Source organism: Equus caballus, chromosome 21 (genome assembly GCF_041296265.1).
Source record: "Equus caballus isolate H_3958 breed thoroughbred chromosome 21, TB-T2T, whole genome shotgun sequence".
Classification (NCBI taxonomy): domain Eukaryota; kingdom Metazoa; phylum Chordata; class Mammalia; order Perissodactyla; family Equidae; genus Equus; species Equus caballus.
Window position 1 is genome coordinate 42,649,182 of NC_091704.1, and position 16,456 is coordinate 42,665,637.

The 16,456-nt window shown below is 41.9% G+C and overlaps 1 protein-coding gene across 2 annotated transcripts in view; it reads right to left on the reverse strand.

Moving 5' to 3' along the window:
* Positions 1 to 14,729: 14,729 nt before the first annotated feature.
* WDR70 (WD repeat domain 70) overlaps positions 14,730 to 16,456 on the reverse strand; it is a 284,820-nt gene continuing 283,093 nt past the window's right edge. For both annotated transcript variants that reach the window (XM_001499471.6, XM_070245899.1), the window contains exon 18: positions 14,730 to 14,909. In XM_001499471.6, the coding sequence (XP_001499521.1) occupies positions 14,822 to 14,909 (88 nt within the window). In that variant the 3' untranslated portion in view covers positions 14,730 to 14,821. The remainder of the gene's footprint in view (positions 14,910 to 16,456) is intronic.

Sequence of the window (16,456 nt, forward strand, 5' to 3'; positions counted from 1 at the left end):
CGATTCAGATAAACACAGGGCAGAGGCGAAGCTGACCTCCTCACAGCTGCCACACACCCAGCCAGGGCGCAGCCTCTTCTCCTCACCTCACCCCACTCTCCTCAGTGTATCACTTTCTTTCACCCTATCCTTAGCTCCTGCCACCCAGAAATTTTTCTCCAGATGGGAGGACTGGCAATCAACTCCCCTCCCTGTGTAACCAAATATCTCACCCTGAAGATATGCTCAGACTCCCTGGCCGGCGCTCAGCCCTCTGGTTTACAGCGTGGCATGGAGCAGCCAGCCAGCCGGCCCAGCGCCCCACCGGTTTCTAATTAAAACGGAACAAGTGTTTCTCTAGACAGAACAATTTCTTGGAGGAGAAACAACAGGTTCTTCCAAGGTTGGCCTTCAGGTCGCACATAGATGGGCTACTTGTGAAGGAGAGGCAAAACAGTCTGGTTTTAGCAGTACGAATAGGTGTATTTATTATTTATTGTTTTATCTGTACTGCTACCTGAGGCTGACTACAAAGAACTTAAATATCTCCCGGGAATGGCTTTCAGTAGTTGAAAAAAATTACATTATTTTAATGTATTGGAGCTGCAAAAATAAAAAATTATTTCCTATCTCCCTCAGGTTATAAAAATTTACCTAATAATCTCTAGATCACATTCAGCACCATGCTATGCAAATATAAACACTTCTGAAAATAGCTTTTATAATTAAAAGTTAAAAAAAATCAACCCAAACTCCACAGTCATCTGTGATTGAACATGTCCCATGCTCCAGGAGGCAAGATTGCGTGGTTCAGCCCAGAGGCCACAGACTTGATCATCTAAAGGCAGGGATGATGTTAAAAATATTTAATGGCTATCATGGCTCAGGGAGAAGACTAGTCAGCAAATGGATGTGAGACTCAGCACTGGCACGAGGAGCTGGGGGCCCTTGGTGCCAAGATGGAACTTCTTTACAGCCAGGTTGTAGGAAGCGGGGTTGGGAGGTGCTGCTGGGAAATGTTCCCTCAGAGCAAGGTGGGCACTAAGGAAGATCAGGAAAGCTATTTATGTAGAACAGGAAGATTTCACCAATTTGACAACTGGTTCAGGTGTACCAGTGCACACCCACTAACTATTGGCCCTGCCCCAAGGGAACAGCCAAAGAACCTAAATGAGAGAACAGGCCGGCTGGTGGGTTGATGCTCTGCCGAAAGGGGTGGCCATGACTTGGTTCCAGCCGATTGCTACTAGACCTTCTGATTTTTCATGAGAAGCTAAAAATCTGTATTTCCTTTTGGCAAGTAAGGAACATTAGAAAAATAATGCCACGTGAGACAAACAAAATTGGTCGTAAGTGACCATTTTATAACCCCTGATGGACGATGATCAAGGGGGTCAGAGCCACCTGCATCCATGGCCTCCACCGAAACATGAACCCACCAACTTGTTCCAACAGCCGAAATCTCTCTCCACTCCCAAAGCCCCTGCCCTGGTTCAGGCCACTTCATTGCCTCACCTGCGACCAAACTGGTCCTCACACAGCATCCTGGATGTTTCCCTCTCCCAAAGTTACCACCTCCTATTGTAATGACTTGTCTGTCTCAACCTGAGACTTTGTCTTGTTTATTGCTATATCTGCAGGGCCTAGCATAGAGCTTGGCACCCAGGAGGCACAAAAAGGGGAAGAAAGAAGGAAGGAAAGAAGTTCTATTCAGCTATTTTCAGTCCCTTTATTATTACGGCAAACAAGTAGTACCTAATGGTGATAGGTGGTACTGCACCCCAGCTTTATGTGCCTCTGAAGATGCTCACTTAACCAAGGAGGAAGTAAAAATGAGATATCTAAAGATTTCATATAATAAGAGAAAGCCCAAAATTGAAAGATGCAGCAAAGGCATCTGTATTAGTCACAGCCAGCAGGGTAACTCTTTCTCATAAACTCAACTATTGAAAGATATTTTAATCATAAAAACATGGTGCCAATTCTTGAATAATTTTTAGAAAATTGAATTTAAATTTTAGAAAGCCAGTCTACAGCCATTTCTCCTACAACATTTCATTCCTGAAAATTTATGTATTTTTCAGGTCTCAGGATTTGCTCTTAAAAAGAGATAGATAGTCTGTTTTCCGACAATGTGAATATACTTAACACAACTGAACTGTTCCTCGTGACACTCCTATGCCTGGTGATGGAGTTAGGTGGCCCTACGGGAGCCAAGCCTGTCTGTAGCTAGAGGTGTCTACCACTTTCTTCCTAACTACTAGGTATGAAAGCATCTAATCTCTCCTCGTTAGCTTCCTCCTTGCCACATATTGCTCTGACTTCAAGAGGTCTTGGCTTCCCTCAGGTAGCAAAACAAAAGCTGAAGGCAAAGTGAATAGTGGAGGCAATGGGCATCTGTACATGCCCAGTGGACAAAAAATATAAACATACCCTACTCCCACGTTTTCCTCAAGCCTGAACCTTCTGCTTTCTGTGTCCCTGGAAATTCACCAAGAAGCGGTACTTACTTGTCCTCAGGCTGGTTCCTGGGGAAGGCACTCATTCATATATCCCTAGCATTCCTAGTGGATTGGTGGGAGTTAGATTGAAGGACATTAGACCCAAAAGGGAACCTAGAGTCAAGAAATCTCATTTTATAGATGAGGAAAATGAGACTCCAAGAGATTAGTAAATGTCCCAAACTCACAGAAGATTATTGGCCAAGTCTGGACCAGAACTCAGGTCTCCTGACTCCCATGATAATCTATGCCAAGCATGAGATACCGGCATTAAGAAAATGGAAGTAGACTATTCAGCTATATCTGGTCCAGTTTAAGACTCTGGTCACATGAAATCTTAAATGCTTCTCCTGGTCATTTTAAACATCTTCTGGTAACTCTCTGGATTAAGGTAATAGTAGCCACACCTATACTCAACAGACTGTACTAATAGCCACATGATACTCCATGGATTTTATACAGAAAGGCAGGAAAGTCTACCAGGAAGATCACCACCCTGGTAGTTGGATCATGTTCCAGTCCCAGATCTAGTTCCATAAGAGCTAGTGCAGACAAGAGAGCAAAGAAATGGACATCGGGACCAGATTCAAGAGATCCCTTAGCCAAATACCACAACCAAACTCCTTGGTGGGGCCTTCAACCATGTAGATTCTCCAATGGCCAGTTTGAAAAGCAGGACCCTGACCTTAAGTTCGGTGTTCCTGTTAACGGAATAATGGATGTCACTGTTGGCTCTAGAACACATCTCTGTGCCAAAGTATCTTCGTGAGTGAAATAGTTTACTGTGAAATTCTATCTGAGGTTATTGTGAAAATCAAAAGATAAAGTATAAGCTATTGTTAAATTGTATCTAGGTTTAAGGTAACACACCTTTTATCAATATCACCTCTATTGTCACACAGTATCTTTCCTCTTAAGAACTCAACGTATGGGGGTGCTCCATTTCATAGGCAGGAAAACAGAGGATCAAGAGGTTGCAGTGGGGCCAAGACTGAAACACTCCTTGAGTCTTCTCAGATCAGGCTGCCATTCTCTCAACTTAGGCATATTGCCGGCTAGGTCTTGATGGTAACTGAGGCATCAAGTTTCCCAGATTTACTCAAGTTCAGAATCAAGAGGGACATAAATACACTGTATTGTCTTGAGAATTGTTTCATGGAGCACTGTCCCTGACCTCCCGTTTCAGAGTCACTTGAGAGACTTGTTATAAATGCAGATTCCTGGGCCTTGCCCCAGGACCTTTAGTCAATCGGAAAGACTGGGAGCGGGACCCAGGATTTGATATTTCTAATAACTATCCCAGATGTCTCTGATGCAGCCTGACATTTTAGAATCGGTTTCTTCTGATATTGGATCATTCTTTTATGAGACCATACACCAGAAGGCTGAATCCATAGCATGCCTTTACCCAGAGAGGCTCCCTCCAGGCAACATTCTTTTAGCAACTTGTAAGATCCCACAAGCTGTCAGAATGGTGGTATAGAGAAGGATATCACACTGATGGCATTTTGGATTTCAGAAGGGGGAAGGGTCCAACTCCCATTTCCCAAAGAATGACTGCTTCCACAAATGGCTGAGGGAGAGGTTAGTAATGCAGCAGTGGCCACAATTATGTACTACCCAGGCAGATGCTGCCCAAGCGCATGACTTACACCCCAGTCATGGGTTTGACTTTTGCGGGATCTCTTTTGCGGGTCTGGCATTTTCTAAGACCAGATCATTTTCCTTGTATCTGAGGGTTAACAGGATATTTATGAACAATGCCTATACAATGCCGCTTTGGGGGTACAGGAACTCTCGATCCCACGTTCAGCTTAGCCACACCTGCTGGTTTAAGTCTAGTTTAAGTCCCCACGCTTTGGTTTCTTTAGAGGCAAAACAGAAACTCTCTTGCTGCCCTGCCTCTCAGGAGCATGGCCAGGAGAAAGAGGCAGGATTTGCAGAGAGCTGAGTGGCGTGGAGGAGAGACCTCAGCCCACCCTCAGATGCCCCTGTGTGAACAAACACTCTGGGATTTAGGTGCCACCCTCGTCTGAAAATCAAAATGGATTCCACCTGCTGTGGCTCATTCTCTGGGTCTTGCCCAGCAGCACACCCAGGGAATAGAAGCGAAGGGAAGCCAGCTGCCCCTTCTAATCCTACACAAGGCCTTCCGGCGTTTCAGCACTTGGCCTTCCACTGCTCCACTTCTTCAGCACAGTCCAATTCAGCAGCCCTCCTTCCCCCGCTCAGTGCCTTAGGCCATGTCGATCCACTGCCAACACTGTTGGAACCCACCAGAGCCTTTGTACGCTGCCACCGAGGAAACCAGCTGGTGTGCCTTCGACGTTTCCCTCTCGGGTGGTCCTGGGATGTTTCTTCATTTCACCTTTACTCCTTTCAAAGCAGCCTTCAAATTGTTGGTGTTTTAAAAAAAGATCAAATAGAGAGAGAAATCAGATGGACTAGATTCAACAGTGACCTACTCTCAAAATCCTCAAAATCTAAAGTCTTTAGTGAGGCCTCTAAATATTTGGATTCTCCAATGTATGTTTTTAAAAGAACAGTCTGAGTTTTAAGTACAAGACTCTGATTTAAGGAAAAGACTCCAATATGACTAATTACAGCTGAGACAGCAAAACAAAATGAAGAAGGTGATTTCAGTTTCTCCAGACCATGTTTGAAAGACATGGTTAAATCCAGACCTACCACTGAAAGCCACCCAAAATCCCAGAGAAAGCAAAACAAGCTGAGAAAAGATTAGTCCAGATTTGCTGGTAAGTTCGTTTTAGTTGAGCCAAATTTATGTCGCAGTAGAGTGATGTATGTATACTTGATGGTGTATTGGCCCTTAGCATAATCATAATAACTGTCACTTACTGAGCATTTACTGTTGTCTTGGCCACTGGTTAAGTCTTTTTTTTTTTTACATTAATTGTCTCTTTTAATCTTGACAACAACCCCATGAATTAAGTGTTAATTTCTCTGTTTTAAAGATGGCGACGTTGAGGTCCAAAGAAGTGAAATAACTTGGCCAAGGTCACAATCCATGGCAGAGCCAGGATTCCAGGCTAGGTCTGTCTCATGCCGATCAGTGACCCCAAGAAGAGCAGAGCTGAAGGAACACTGGGCTGCTATCAATGATCTTTGTTACGATCAAAGCTCTAGCATTAACTAACAGTGTGTCCTGGCACAAGTAGCTGACCCTCGGGGCTCTAATTTTCTCATTTGTAAAATATGGGGCTCGAGTAAATGGTCCCTAATATGCTTTCCAAGTCTAACGGTCCCTAATTACAGCTTTGCTCTTTCACTTTATTCTAGGTGCTTTCTGCTGCTTTCTCTGGATTTTATGACACATGGTTGGTCATAACTATAACTTGTGGATTACTTAGTCCTTGATCCCCTCGGTCTCCCAATTACAACATTGTTCTTACGGGTAAAATGCAACCTGGTGGACAAGTGTGCTCTGCCACAGCCTATGTTACGACGCAGCTCTCAAGGCACATTGAGGCAAAGGTGAGGGACTGCTTGTCAGACATCTCCAGAGATAAAAGCAGTGACATGTGCTTTTTGTGCTGTTCTGTCTTCTCATTATTTACAGTCCTGGGATCCTCAGTAAAGGGGAAAAACTGAAAGCTGACTACGTATAAATTAAAAGAATAATGTTGATTGTCGTTGACTGTTATAATGACAAAGATCTGGGAAGATGCAAGTAAATCCAGGCACAGCTAGGTTAGGACCACACATCTGGCTCTGAGCAGATTCATGAGTCTTACCCCCAGGCCAGACATTGTCAGGCGAAAGAGAGAGTCACCATGCACAACCCTTTTGGGGTTCAGCCAGCCTTGGAGATGGATAAAATAAACAACCTGGCCACTGGGGCTTATCAACAGGTGAAAGGCTCAGGGGATGGGTCATAGTCTAGTCTACAGCTCCCAGGTGGGGCCATAACCGTTGGTGGGCACTGAAGGGGTAGGGGCTGGATTTCAAAGTCAAGTTGCAAAGTTTTGAGGTGAAGAAACAGATCTGCAACACATTCTTCGGGACTTTCTTGTTTCAGATCAAATACACATAAGCCATAAGACAGCATTTCCAAGGAATGTCCTGAACCAGAATCTCTGAAAAGCCTGCCTGTTCCTGCTAGGGGGCCTCTGAAAATAGAAGCAGCAACAAGAACATTTGTGTAGCGTTTCATTGTTTGCAAAGTGCTTTCACACTTTGATCCTCATAGCATCCCTGAGAGTCACTGAGGTTCCAAATAGCCTAGCTAGTTGCCCAGCCCAGGATTCGAACCCAGGTCTCCCAGCTCCAGACCTTTCCTCTACACTGTGAGTCTTTGAATAATAAGACATTTTTTCCCCAAAGGCAAAATGCCTTCTTATTTTTAAAACAAAATAAGGAGAAGAAAAAAGTCTCTATTTAGGAGGCAAGATTGCTGCTGGCCATTTTTCATGGTTGACTTGCTATTTTTCATAAACAAGAGGCAGAAAAGTCAAAGGGAAAGACCACATGGCACCCAACAAAGTGAACACGATACTTTTCAGTGCTGGAGAGAAACAAGGTCAAACATGAGAAAACAGTATCAAAATAGCCTATGAGAAATGCAAAACACAACTTTCCAATTTTTCTAAATTTGGGTAGGTTTTGGATGCTATCACCACCAGTACCATAAGGGTCATAGAGTCAAACGTGGCCAACAGGCGGTAGATCAGGGTCCCAGGTGGCCCCATGAAAAGCTGAATCAACCAGGACCAGAGCCCATCTAAGACCACCTTACCAAATCTTGGATACCTTTCACGTTAGATGGCAATCTCTCACACGTGCGAAATCAAATCCTCCCTGTGGGTAGAGCCTCTTGTCTGCCACCAGACAGGATTCTCCATTAAAGGGCTGACATGGATTTGGGCTTGTTTTCTAAGAATATACCCTTCATGTAAACTCACTGAGATACTAATAATAAATAACCACAAAGCCACTATATTAGCATTTCACAGTTCGCAATGCTCGCTCTCCCTCATTGGAACCGTAAAACATCCCTCTGGATGTAGGTTAGGTGATTAATATTGTCCCCATTCCACTGATGAAGAAACTGAGGCTCATAGTTTATATGACTTCCCTAAACTCACAAAATTACTAAATAGCAAAGGAGAAACATGAACCCCAAACTTCTGGCTTCGTATTTCATGTTCCTTCCAAGATACCAGCCATACCACTGACTAAGACTCCTTGAGTAATGTAGCAAATATTCTCCCATCATATGTTTATCTTTTGCCATGGCTGATGAACTTCAGAGATCTGAGGAACAACACCAGACATCTGGTCACGTCAGCTCTGTCTGGCAGATCCGAGGAGAGAGTCCAGTTGTCAGCCACCCACGCTTCAAAGTGACTTGTAAACGGCAAAACCATCATTGGTTATTCAGGCATACATGTCTCAGAATAAAAAAGGCTGTGAGGAAGACTGAGTCATAAGCTTCCAACCTCATGGATACTTTGGATTAGGAGACTGCAATGCTGGATGTCTGTGTGCCCTGAGGATGGGGGATAAGACCAAGTGTGGAACCCACAGCAGCTCGGGGAACCACTTCCAGCCAAGTTGACTGGGGAGAAAATGGGGAAGGAGCAGCAACTCTGCTGACTCAAAAGAACTGAAGGAAAGAATACTATAATTATTTCCTTAGCTGTAATCTCTGGACTTGTCCGAAGAATAAAGTCTGTCCCCTCCCTCCCATCCCATCGAGAAAAGCCAAGTGACCTTACTGCCTTTGTCTTAAGACAAATTCCTTTTTTTTTTTTTTGAGGAAGATTAGTGCTGAGCTAACATCTGCTGCCAATCCTCCTCTTTTTGCTGAGGAAGACTGGCCCTGAGCTAACATCCATGCCCATCTTCCTCTACTTTATATGTGGGACGCCTGCCACAGCATGGCTTGCCAAGCGGTGCCATGTCCGCACCTGGGATCTGAACTGGTGAACCCTAGGCCGCTGAAGCAGAATGTGAGAAGTTAACTCCTGTACCATTGGGCTGGCCCCTTAAGACAAATTCTTAATGAGTCCCTTCTCAGAAGACTGAACAGAAAGTCTCTCTGGAAACTAGAGGCCAGATGCTCAAAATGTAAGAGGAATTAGCTGCATTAGAAATTGTATCAGTTGTCTATTGCTGTGTAACAAATTATCTCAAAAGTTAGTGGCATAAAACAACAACTATAATAACTCAAGTCCATACTGATGTTTGGGGCCCGGGGCTGGAGGGTGCGGGAGGATGACAGGATTCTAAACTTTGATGTTGGATCTTGAAAGTCTTCTTGTGAATTTTTTCTTTTCTTTTCCTGAGTCCTTAGTGAATTGTGATATGCAGCCTTGAAAGTCTCCATCTGGACTCAAGTGTTCCTCACATCTTGTTGCTCAGTGTATGCATTTCCTAGGGCTGCCTTAATGAATTACCACAGGGTAATCTGGATGGCTTAAAATGACAGAAATTTAGTCTATCGCATTTCCAGAGGCTAGAAGTCTAAAAACAAGGTGTCAGTACCTAAGGTTCTAGAGAAGAATCCTTCCTTGCCTTCCCTGCCTCCTCCTGGCCTCTGACAATCCTTGGAGTTCCTTGACCGGTAGCTATGTCACTCCATTATGTGCCTCCATCTTCATATGGTCTTTTTCCCTCCTTGTGTGTGTCTCTCTCTGTCTTCATATGACCGTCTTATAAAGACACCAGACATTGGATGTAGGGCCCATCTTAATCTACTATGACCTCATCTTACTTTAACTAACTGCAACTGCAAAGACTGTATTTCTAAATAAGATCACATTCTGAGATTCTGGGAGGGCAGGAATTTGGGGGGGACACTATTCAACCCAGCGTACTAGGAACATTTCCAAGAATCATCTTTATCCTCTCCAAGTGTGAATCAACTGACAAGGTAACTACCAAGATTACAAGGATCCTATCTAGCAAATACGAATCATTCTTTTTGACACTCCCCCCCCCCCATAATTCCATTTTGGTAGCCAATTCTAAGAATAGAAGTCTACATACATAAAGAAACTTTAGGCATAGAGCTCAGGCAAAGCAGCACTGCTTATAGCAGCAAGTCTGAAAACAATCTATATTTCCAATAATAAGAGAATGGCTAAGTACAGAAGATACATTTATACAATGGACTATTCAGTATCCTCTAAAATTATATATGAGGTTTGTAATAATGTAGAAAATTTACAAGTGAAAAACACACCATTTAACAAGTGAAAAATACACAATATTTTTATAAATACAATTATGTTTTAAGAAGAGCAAATAAATCACAAAATTGTACATAAAAGAAAAAAAAGGAAAATAATTCATCAAAATATCAGCATTGTTTGTCTTTGAATGGTTGAATGATTTCTGTTTATCTTTTAGGTTGTGCCAATTATTTATTTCTGCATAATGAACAACCCCACAACTTATTGCTTCTTGCATTTATTGTTCTCATTAATCTGTCATTTGGGCAGGGCCCAGTAGAGGTTGGCTCATTTCTGCCTCATGCGACAACAGTTAATGTAATTCAACTGTGACTGAAGGATGCGCTTTCCAAGATTGCTCAAGAACATGTTGGTGCTGGTGGTCAGCTGGGAGGTCAGATGGGGTTGTTGGCCAGAAGCCTCAGTTCATCTCCACGTGGGCCTCTCCATGGGGCTGCTTGAGCTTCCTCATCGCATGGCAGCCAGGTTTCAAGAACAAGTGTTCTAAGAGAAAGGAAGCAGAAACTGCAAGTCTCTTAACGCCTGGGCCTGAAAACTAGCACAGCATCACTTCTGCCTTGTTCTATTCATCAAGCCATCTCGGGGCCTGCTCAGATTTAAGAGGAGGGGATTTTCTTGATGAGAGGAATGTTAAAGAACTTGTGGCCATCTCTGATCTACCAATATAAGTCGACATTTTTCAAATTTTCTTTAATGAGTATTGTTACAAGCAGGGGCACGTGAAGTACCTTTAAAATGCTTTTATTTAAAATTTTGAAGACCCCTAATATAAACTCTCTGATAATTCATGAAACTACTTAGAATACCAAATTTCTCCCCTCTTTGCCCTCAAAGCCCCTTCTCCATCTATATACCTCTACACATACACACACACACACACACACACACACACACACGAAATTTCCCATCTTTAGGCCCTTCACCCCTGGCCTGGTCTTCTCTCAGTTCTTTGCTGAGGGTGTTAACTAAAAATTAAGAGTACTGGTCATGGTAGCTTGTAGTATGCCCCATTCCAGATAGATACTTTTCAAAAGGTGTCTGTTAACAATACTCCTGCATTTCCCAACATTCTCACATACAAGAAGACTGACAAATAAATGAAGCACATGACTTCTGAAGAGCTACTGATCCAAGCTGTATGTATACAACTAAGCAAGCATCTCATTGCCCTCCCTTTCTCCTACCACATCTGACTCATCAGTTATTAAACTCTGAAGGGCTCATAGTTGCCTGAAATAGTCATATTGATTCTTAAAAGCTTTTCTCAAATTGGTTCAAGTTTCCTAATACTCACTCTTAGATCACATAAAGAAGTGCTCACACTTGGGTCCTGCATTTAAGTGATCATGAAGCTGATCTCCTTAGTTTTTAATGGGAGAGAAGGCTAATAGTCTTTAGAGAATAAATATTAAGGTCTGACAACAAAGCAATAAGATTAACTGCCTAAGATTAAATGTGAGCCAGTGTGTTACAGGTTTTAGTTTAGTTTGTTCTGTTTGGTATTTTGTGTGTGTGAGAGTTTTGTCCTGGTTTTCAAGTCTGAATAGCCAATTTTATCAAGACCTCTTGGAAGATGAAAGAGCTGCTAGCAACACCCAGTATCCCAGAATTTTAATTAAAGCTATGGATCCTCTCTCAGAAAAATGTACATGAGCATAAGCAAAGTATGCTGCATACTTTGAGGGGTTCACAGACACCTTGCCTATGTCAATAACCCCCATGCTAGAGATATCTCAGATTTTTGGTGACTCAGGGTCCCATGACCTTCATGGTACCAACCCCGACAGGACAGGAAGTGAGCATCTGAGGATGTCATGGTGGCCTAGGGCTTGTTGGGTCATGCGAGGAACAGTAAACACAACTGTTCACAATCCTGCTTCTTCCTCGAGCCATCACAACAGTTACCTGTGAATAAAGTCCAACAGAGAAAGGCAAAACAACCTTGGTACAGACCAAGCTTCCATATTAAGAATCCTCCTTCCCATCTGAGAGGCAGAAACACTTCTCACACCTCATTCTCTTCCCATCCCTTCCTCTCCCTTCCCTGTTTCTCTCCTTCCCTCTGTCAAAGATTTAATGAGCACCCTTTTAACCTCTTTCTCAGGGCTAGGGTCTAGGAACACAAATTTGAATTAAACATGGCTCCTCTCATTCATTAAACAAATTCATTGAATATTCACAGAACCCCATGTGCTTTAGTTTTTACAATCTCCATCCCAGTGGGGGAAATGCACACACTCAGGCCCACAAGCCATGGATATGTGTGCATTTACAATGCATCTACAAGGAGGCTACAGTGGAGAGATATGTAAGCAACTATGGGAGCAGACGAGGGAACAACTAATTGTTTGCCTGGATGGGTCATGGAAGACTGCTCAAGGAAGGTGCAATTGATCCCCATATTCAGAAACAAATAGGAATTTCCCAGGCAGACAAGGGAGGAAAGAGGGACAACATGTGCAAAGGTACTCAGGTGTCAAAGAACATGGTACCTTTTGGGTCAGTGTGGCTGGACCTCAGAAGCATGTGCAAGATCAACAGAAGTTAAAGCAAGAAAGACAGGGGGAGGCTGAATGCTGGATGTTCTAAGTGCTACACAAATCGGTCAGAAGCACTGGCATGGAGCCTCTGGAGGGCTCTAAGCAAAGGAATGAAATGATAGGTTTTGGTTTCAGAAAGCTAACTCAGTTAGACGGTGTGTGTGTGTGTGAAAAACAGGGAGACTAGTTGGGAAGGAGGCTCCTGAGAGGTCCTGGTGAGGGATAAAAGAGGGTCTAAATTCTAGTAGGGGCAGTAGGAGCAGAGAGAAAGGGCAAACATGAGAGATTCAGATGACAGCATCGACAGAAATCGGCAAATGGGTAAATGGGGTGGCAGTGGGGGTGAGTGAGGAGTCATTATTATGACTTCCAGGTTCCTTATTTGAGCAAATAGAAATGTAGTTGACCAAGACAGGGGATACAAGGTTGTATGGGGTAAGATAATGAGGCCTGAGGGGCATGGGAGTGTGAGGGCCTGTGGGATAACCAACTGGAGATGTCTACCCTGGTGATGGGACTACACATCAAATGAGCACCCACTATTTGTCCAGTCCTGGTCTAAGTTCCTTGGTCACCAAAAATGACATTGAAATTCTTATGTGTTTTTTGCCAATCATGTGCGGAAAAAATAATTTTTTATAAAACTCTCTTGAGTGAGATAGATCATCTCAAGCATGAAAAGAGCCACTTACGGGTAACAATGAGAAAATCATCTTCGTGCTAAATTTGCCTTTCTCTTCCCTTACATCATAGCAGACTCCGCCAAGACCACTACGATCAAGTTTTATTCCTCCTTCCAATCCTCCACTGCAACTTTTGGCTGTGCAAAACGAATACTTCCATATGGTGCAATGTTTATGTTAAGACTGGGAAACATATGAAATGCTTTCAGTAAATTTTATCCAAGAAGCAATAAATTTACGAATCCTAAGCAGCTGGAATAAAATATTGGCCCATAATTGATTTTGGATGAAGTGTATTTCAACAGGACTAGGAAACGGAGCAGTTTGTTAATTACTGATGTTTAGAGATCTTGGGTGTCTTCACACAGCCCTCCCTAATTGTAATCTCAGACAGATTACGTGATATCTTGAACAACTTCTGTCTCATCTGTAAAATGGGTTTAGCAATCTTACCTACTCATGGGGGTTTCTGTGAGAATTAAATGAGCTAATGCAGGTAAGGAGCTTAGAATGGCAGTCATCAGAGACTCAGCAAATGTTAGTCCTACTTCTTATTACCTACAAACAAAGTGACAAGAGAAGGGGAATGGGATGAAGATGGGGATGGGAGGGAAAAAGGAGAGAATAGTTTACAAGAAGAAAGTTTTTAGGATATATCTATGGAAGGGTGCCCCCTGCCACCTCAGAACTGTAGAGGCAAGAAAGCTGTGTGAGTGTGAGTGGTTACTAAAAAAGATTTTTGAGGAAGGCGGCTGGGGGCAGGGGGTGGTATGTGAGACCTGTAGAACCAGGAACTTTCTGACATACATTTTGGATCATCATTCATTTTTATAATTATTTAATTCACTAGGACAAATGAGAGCAGGACAGCAGAAGGCAAGAGCACTAAAACACATAAATTGTTTAGCGGGGATTAGTTAACATGCAAAAACTGCCCCAGGTCTATGTGAAATCAGTCCACAGAACTTTATTCTATTGACTCACTATTACTTTGGACAAACTGCCAATTTTTGTTTTAGTTTTCTAGTCACAAAAGCAAAAGGATCTCTTAGAATGACTTTTAATGTCTTCTACTTATATAGCTCTTATATCTATAAAGCATTTCTATATATTTCTAATTTAATACTGATAAAAATCAGGTAAAGTAGCTATCATTAGCTCTATTTTAAAACAGCAAACACATAGTGTATATTTACAGTGTGCCAGGTACTACTCTATATGCTTGACAAGGAGAGTCTCATTGAATCCTTCTGACAAACCTACGAGGGTGGCACTATCGTCATCTGAGTCTAGAAGACTGAAGTTTAATACTCTCCCAAGCTGACCCAGGCAGTAAAAGCAGAGCTAGGATTTGAACTCACATCTGTATGACTTCAAAGCCTGCCTCCTAACTCCCAACCACCGCATTCTGCTGTTGAAGAATAATCAGATACACGTTCTTTCCTAGTATGGCAATGCTTTTAGTTTGAACTCAGCCTAATTATTTACAGTCATGTAAACAACTGTTGTGAAATTATACAGAAATATTAAGCTTTTGAGGCTTCTTTCCATATTGAGCTCCTAGAATTGCTCAAGACAGATATACATCTCAATGTCCATTCCCCTCCCTCAAGATTATGAGAATCTGTACAAGACCAATAATTGCTGAATAAAGTTTCCAAATACCTAAAGTACTTGGTAATAGGCTAAGAATCTGTTTCTTATTTACTTATAATACAGTCTAATAGCTGTAGGTAAGAAAATGTAAGCACAATTTTAGTGAAGGGTATGTACCAATCTTTTGAGTGGTTCAATAATGAAAGGACAAAATTTGTTCATAAAAATGTACTTTTTATTTCATTAAAAAAAAAAACCGGCCAATATCCCTCCCCCTCATGCAAACAGCTCTCATATGAGATTCTTCAGATTTTACGTTTTTTCCATTCTGGCTCATTCTTTGTTTCCTCATCATCAGATTCAACTTGGGCAAACATGGTTTTGGGCTGAGTCCTAAAAGAAAGTTAAAGAGAAGAGGAAAAATTTAGTCGACATGTGTTTATTAGATTAGACTTTGCTCCTTTCATCAAGTGGAAGCACATTTGGGGAATCAATCACATCTCAATTATTAAATATCAATCATTGAACTTCTGGCAAAGAAAAGGAAAATAGAAATTTAATTATGTTCAAGACAAGAGCCAAAGATTCTTTTAAAGATTTTCACTCTGTGGCAGACTATGTGTGCTGTCCTTTCCTTCAATAAAATAAAATAAAAAAAAAAGTATCAAATTCAGTGGAATCACATAGAACCACCCTCCACATCAAACTCAAGCTCACCAGGACCGTTTGGGAGGCCAAATTATAGTCGCCACGCAAGAATCTACATGATCTTTATTTATAGCTCTCTGGGCTGTTCCTAGATGTAAGCAGTCCAAATATATGTGATTATGGTGCACATGAATAGGAGAATTTGAGTTAATAGTTTTCTTATCCAATGAGTTTAAAATACTAGATAACACATATAGTAATTTGAGTACTGCTAGAAAAAATAAAAAAACAAAACAAACAAATGAACATTCCCTCCATCCCAACACCCAGATCCATGCCTGGAAATGTCAAGCATTTTAGGAATCGTCATTGAGTATCATTGCTGTAATACTGGCACAAAGTACATCAAGCAATCTTTGTATTAGGACTTTCTGTGCTTTGTAAACATACCTGGTTCAATGACATTCCTTTTTACACCATTCACACAGAAAATAATTCCAAGAAAATGTCAAATGGTTATAATTCATACTCTTTTTGGTCATGCTACTGTTGATTTCCTTTTAAAAACCACTCTGTCACATTATGAGGAAACATTAAAGCATAATACTGAAGATGATATATTTTAGCTTACATCTCTATTTAGAGTTCAATTCATTGTGTCAAGGTAATTCGAGAATGGTAAAAATAATGACAATAACTCCTTTTATTTGCCAAGTGAAAACAAGGTTAAAAGCTTCTATTACTTCTTGCTGTTTCTTCGTTATCCTGAGGAAGAAGTAGAAAGCATCCACATCATGCTGATGATGTTCCAGTGCGAGCCGTGTCCTAGAATTCCTCCAGCATAAGTTAGTTATAACTCCTGTCTCTCCACTTATCTCACACACCTATCTAGAGCCCAGGCTGTCCCCATATCCAATCCAATTGGTTAAACTTGTTGTCACTTTAAGACACTTAGGACATCAACAAACACACCATAGCTCTAACATTTCCAAAAGCAACTGCAGATTTTCATAGGTCGTGAGTTGCTGAATTACTAGAAAGCAGGACCACTGGCTTTCTAACATGCTATAACAAGGCAATTGGTGCTCATTACATATTTCATCTTCTCGCAAAGATGTTGGCCACTTAGATATGGACAAACCCATACAGGAACAAAATTGTCTGGTTTAAAAAATCCTTTAAATTAGATATTTAATCTCTAAGGGGGAAAAAAAGAAACATGGTCTTCTAAAGATATCCAGCAGTGCTTCATAAGACACCAGCTCATCAATGTTAGCTGCAAAGAGGTTTAT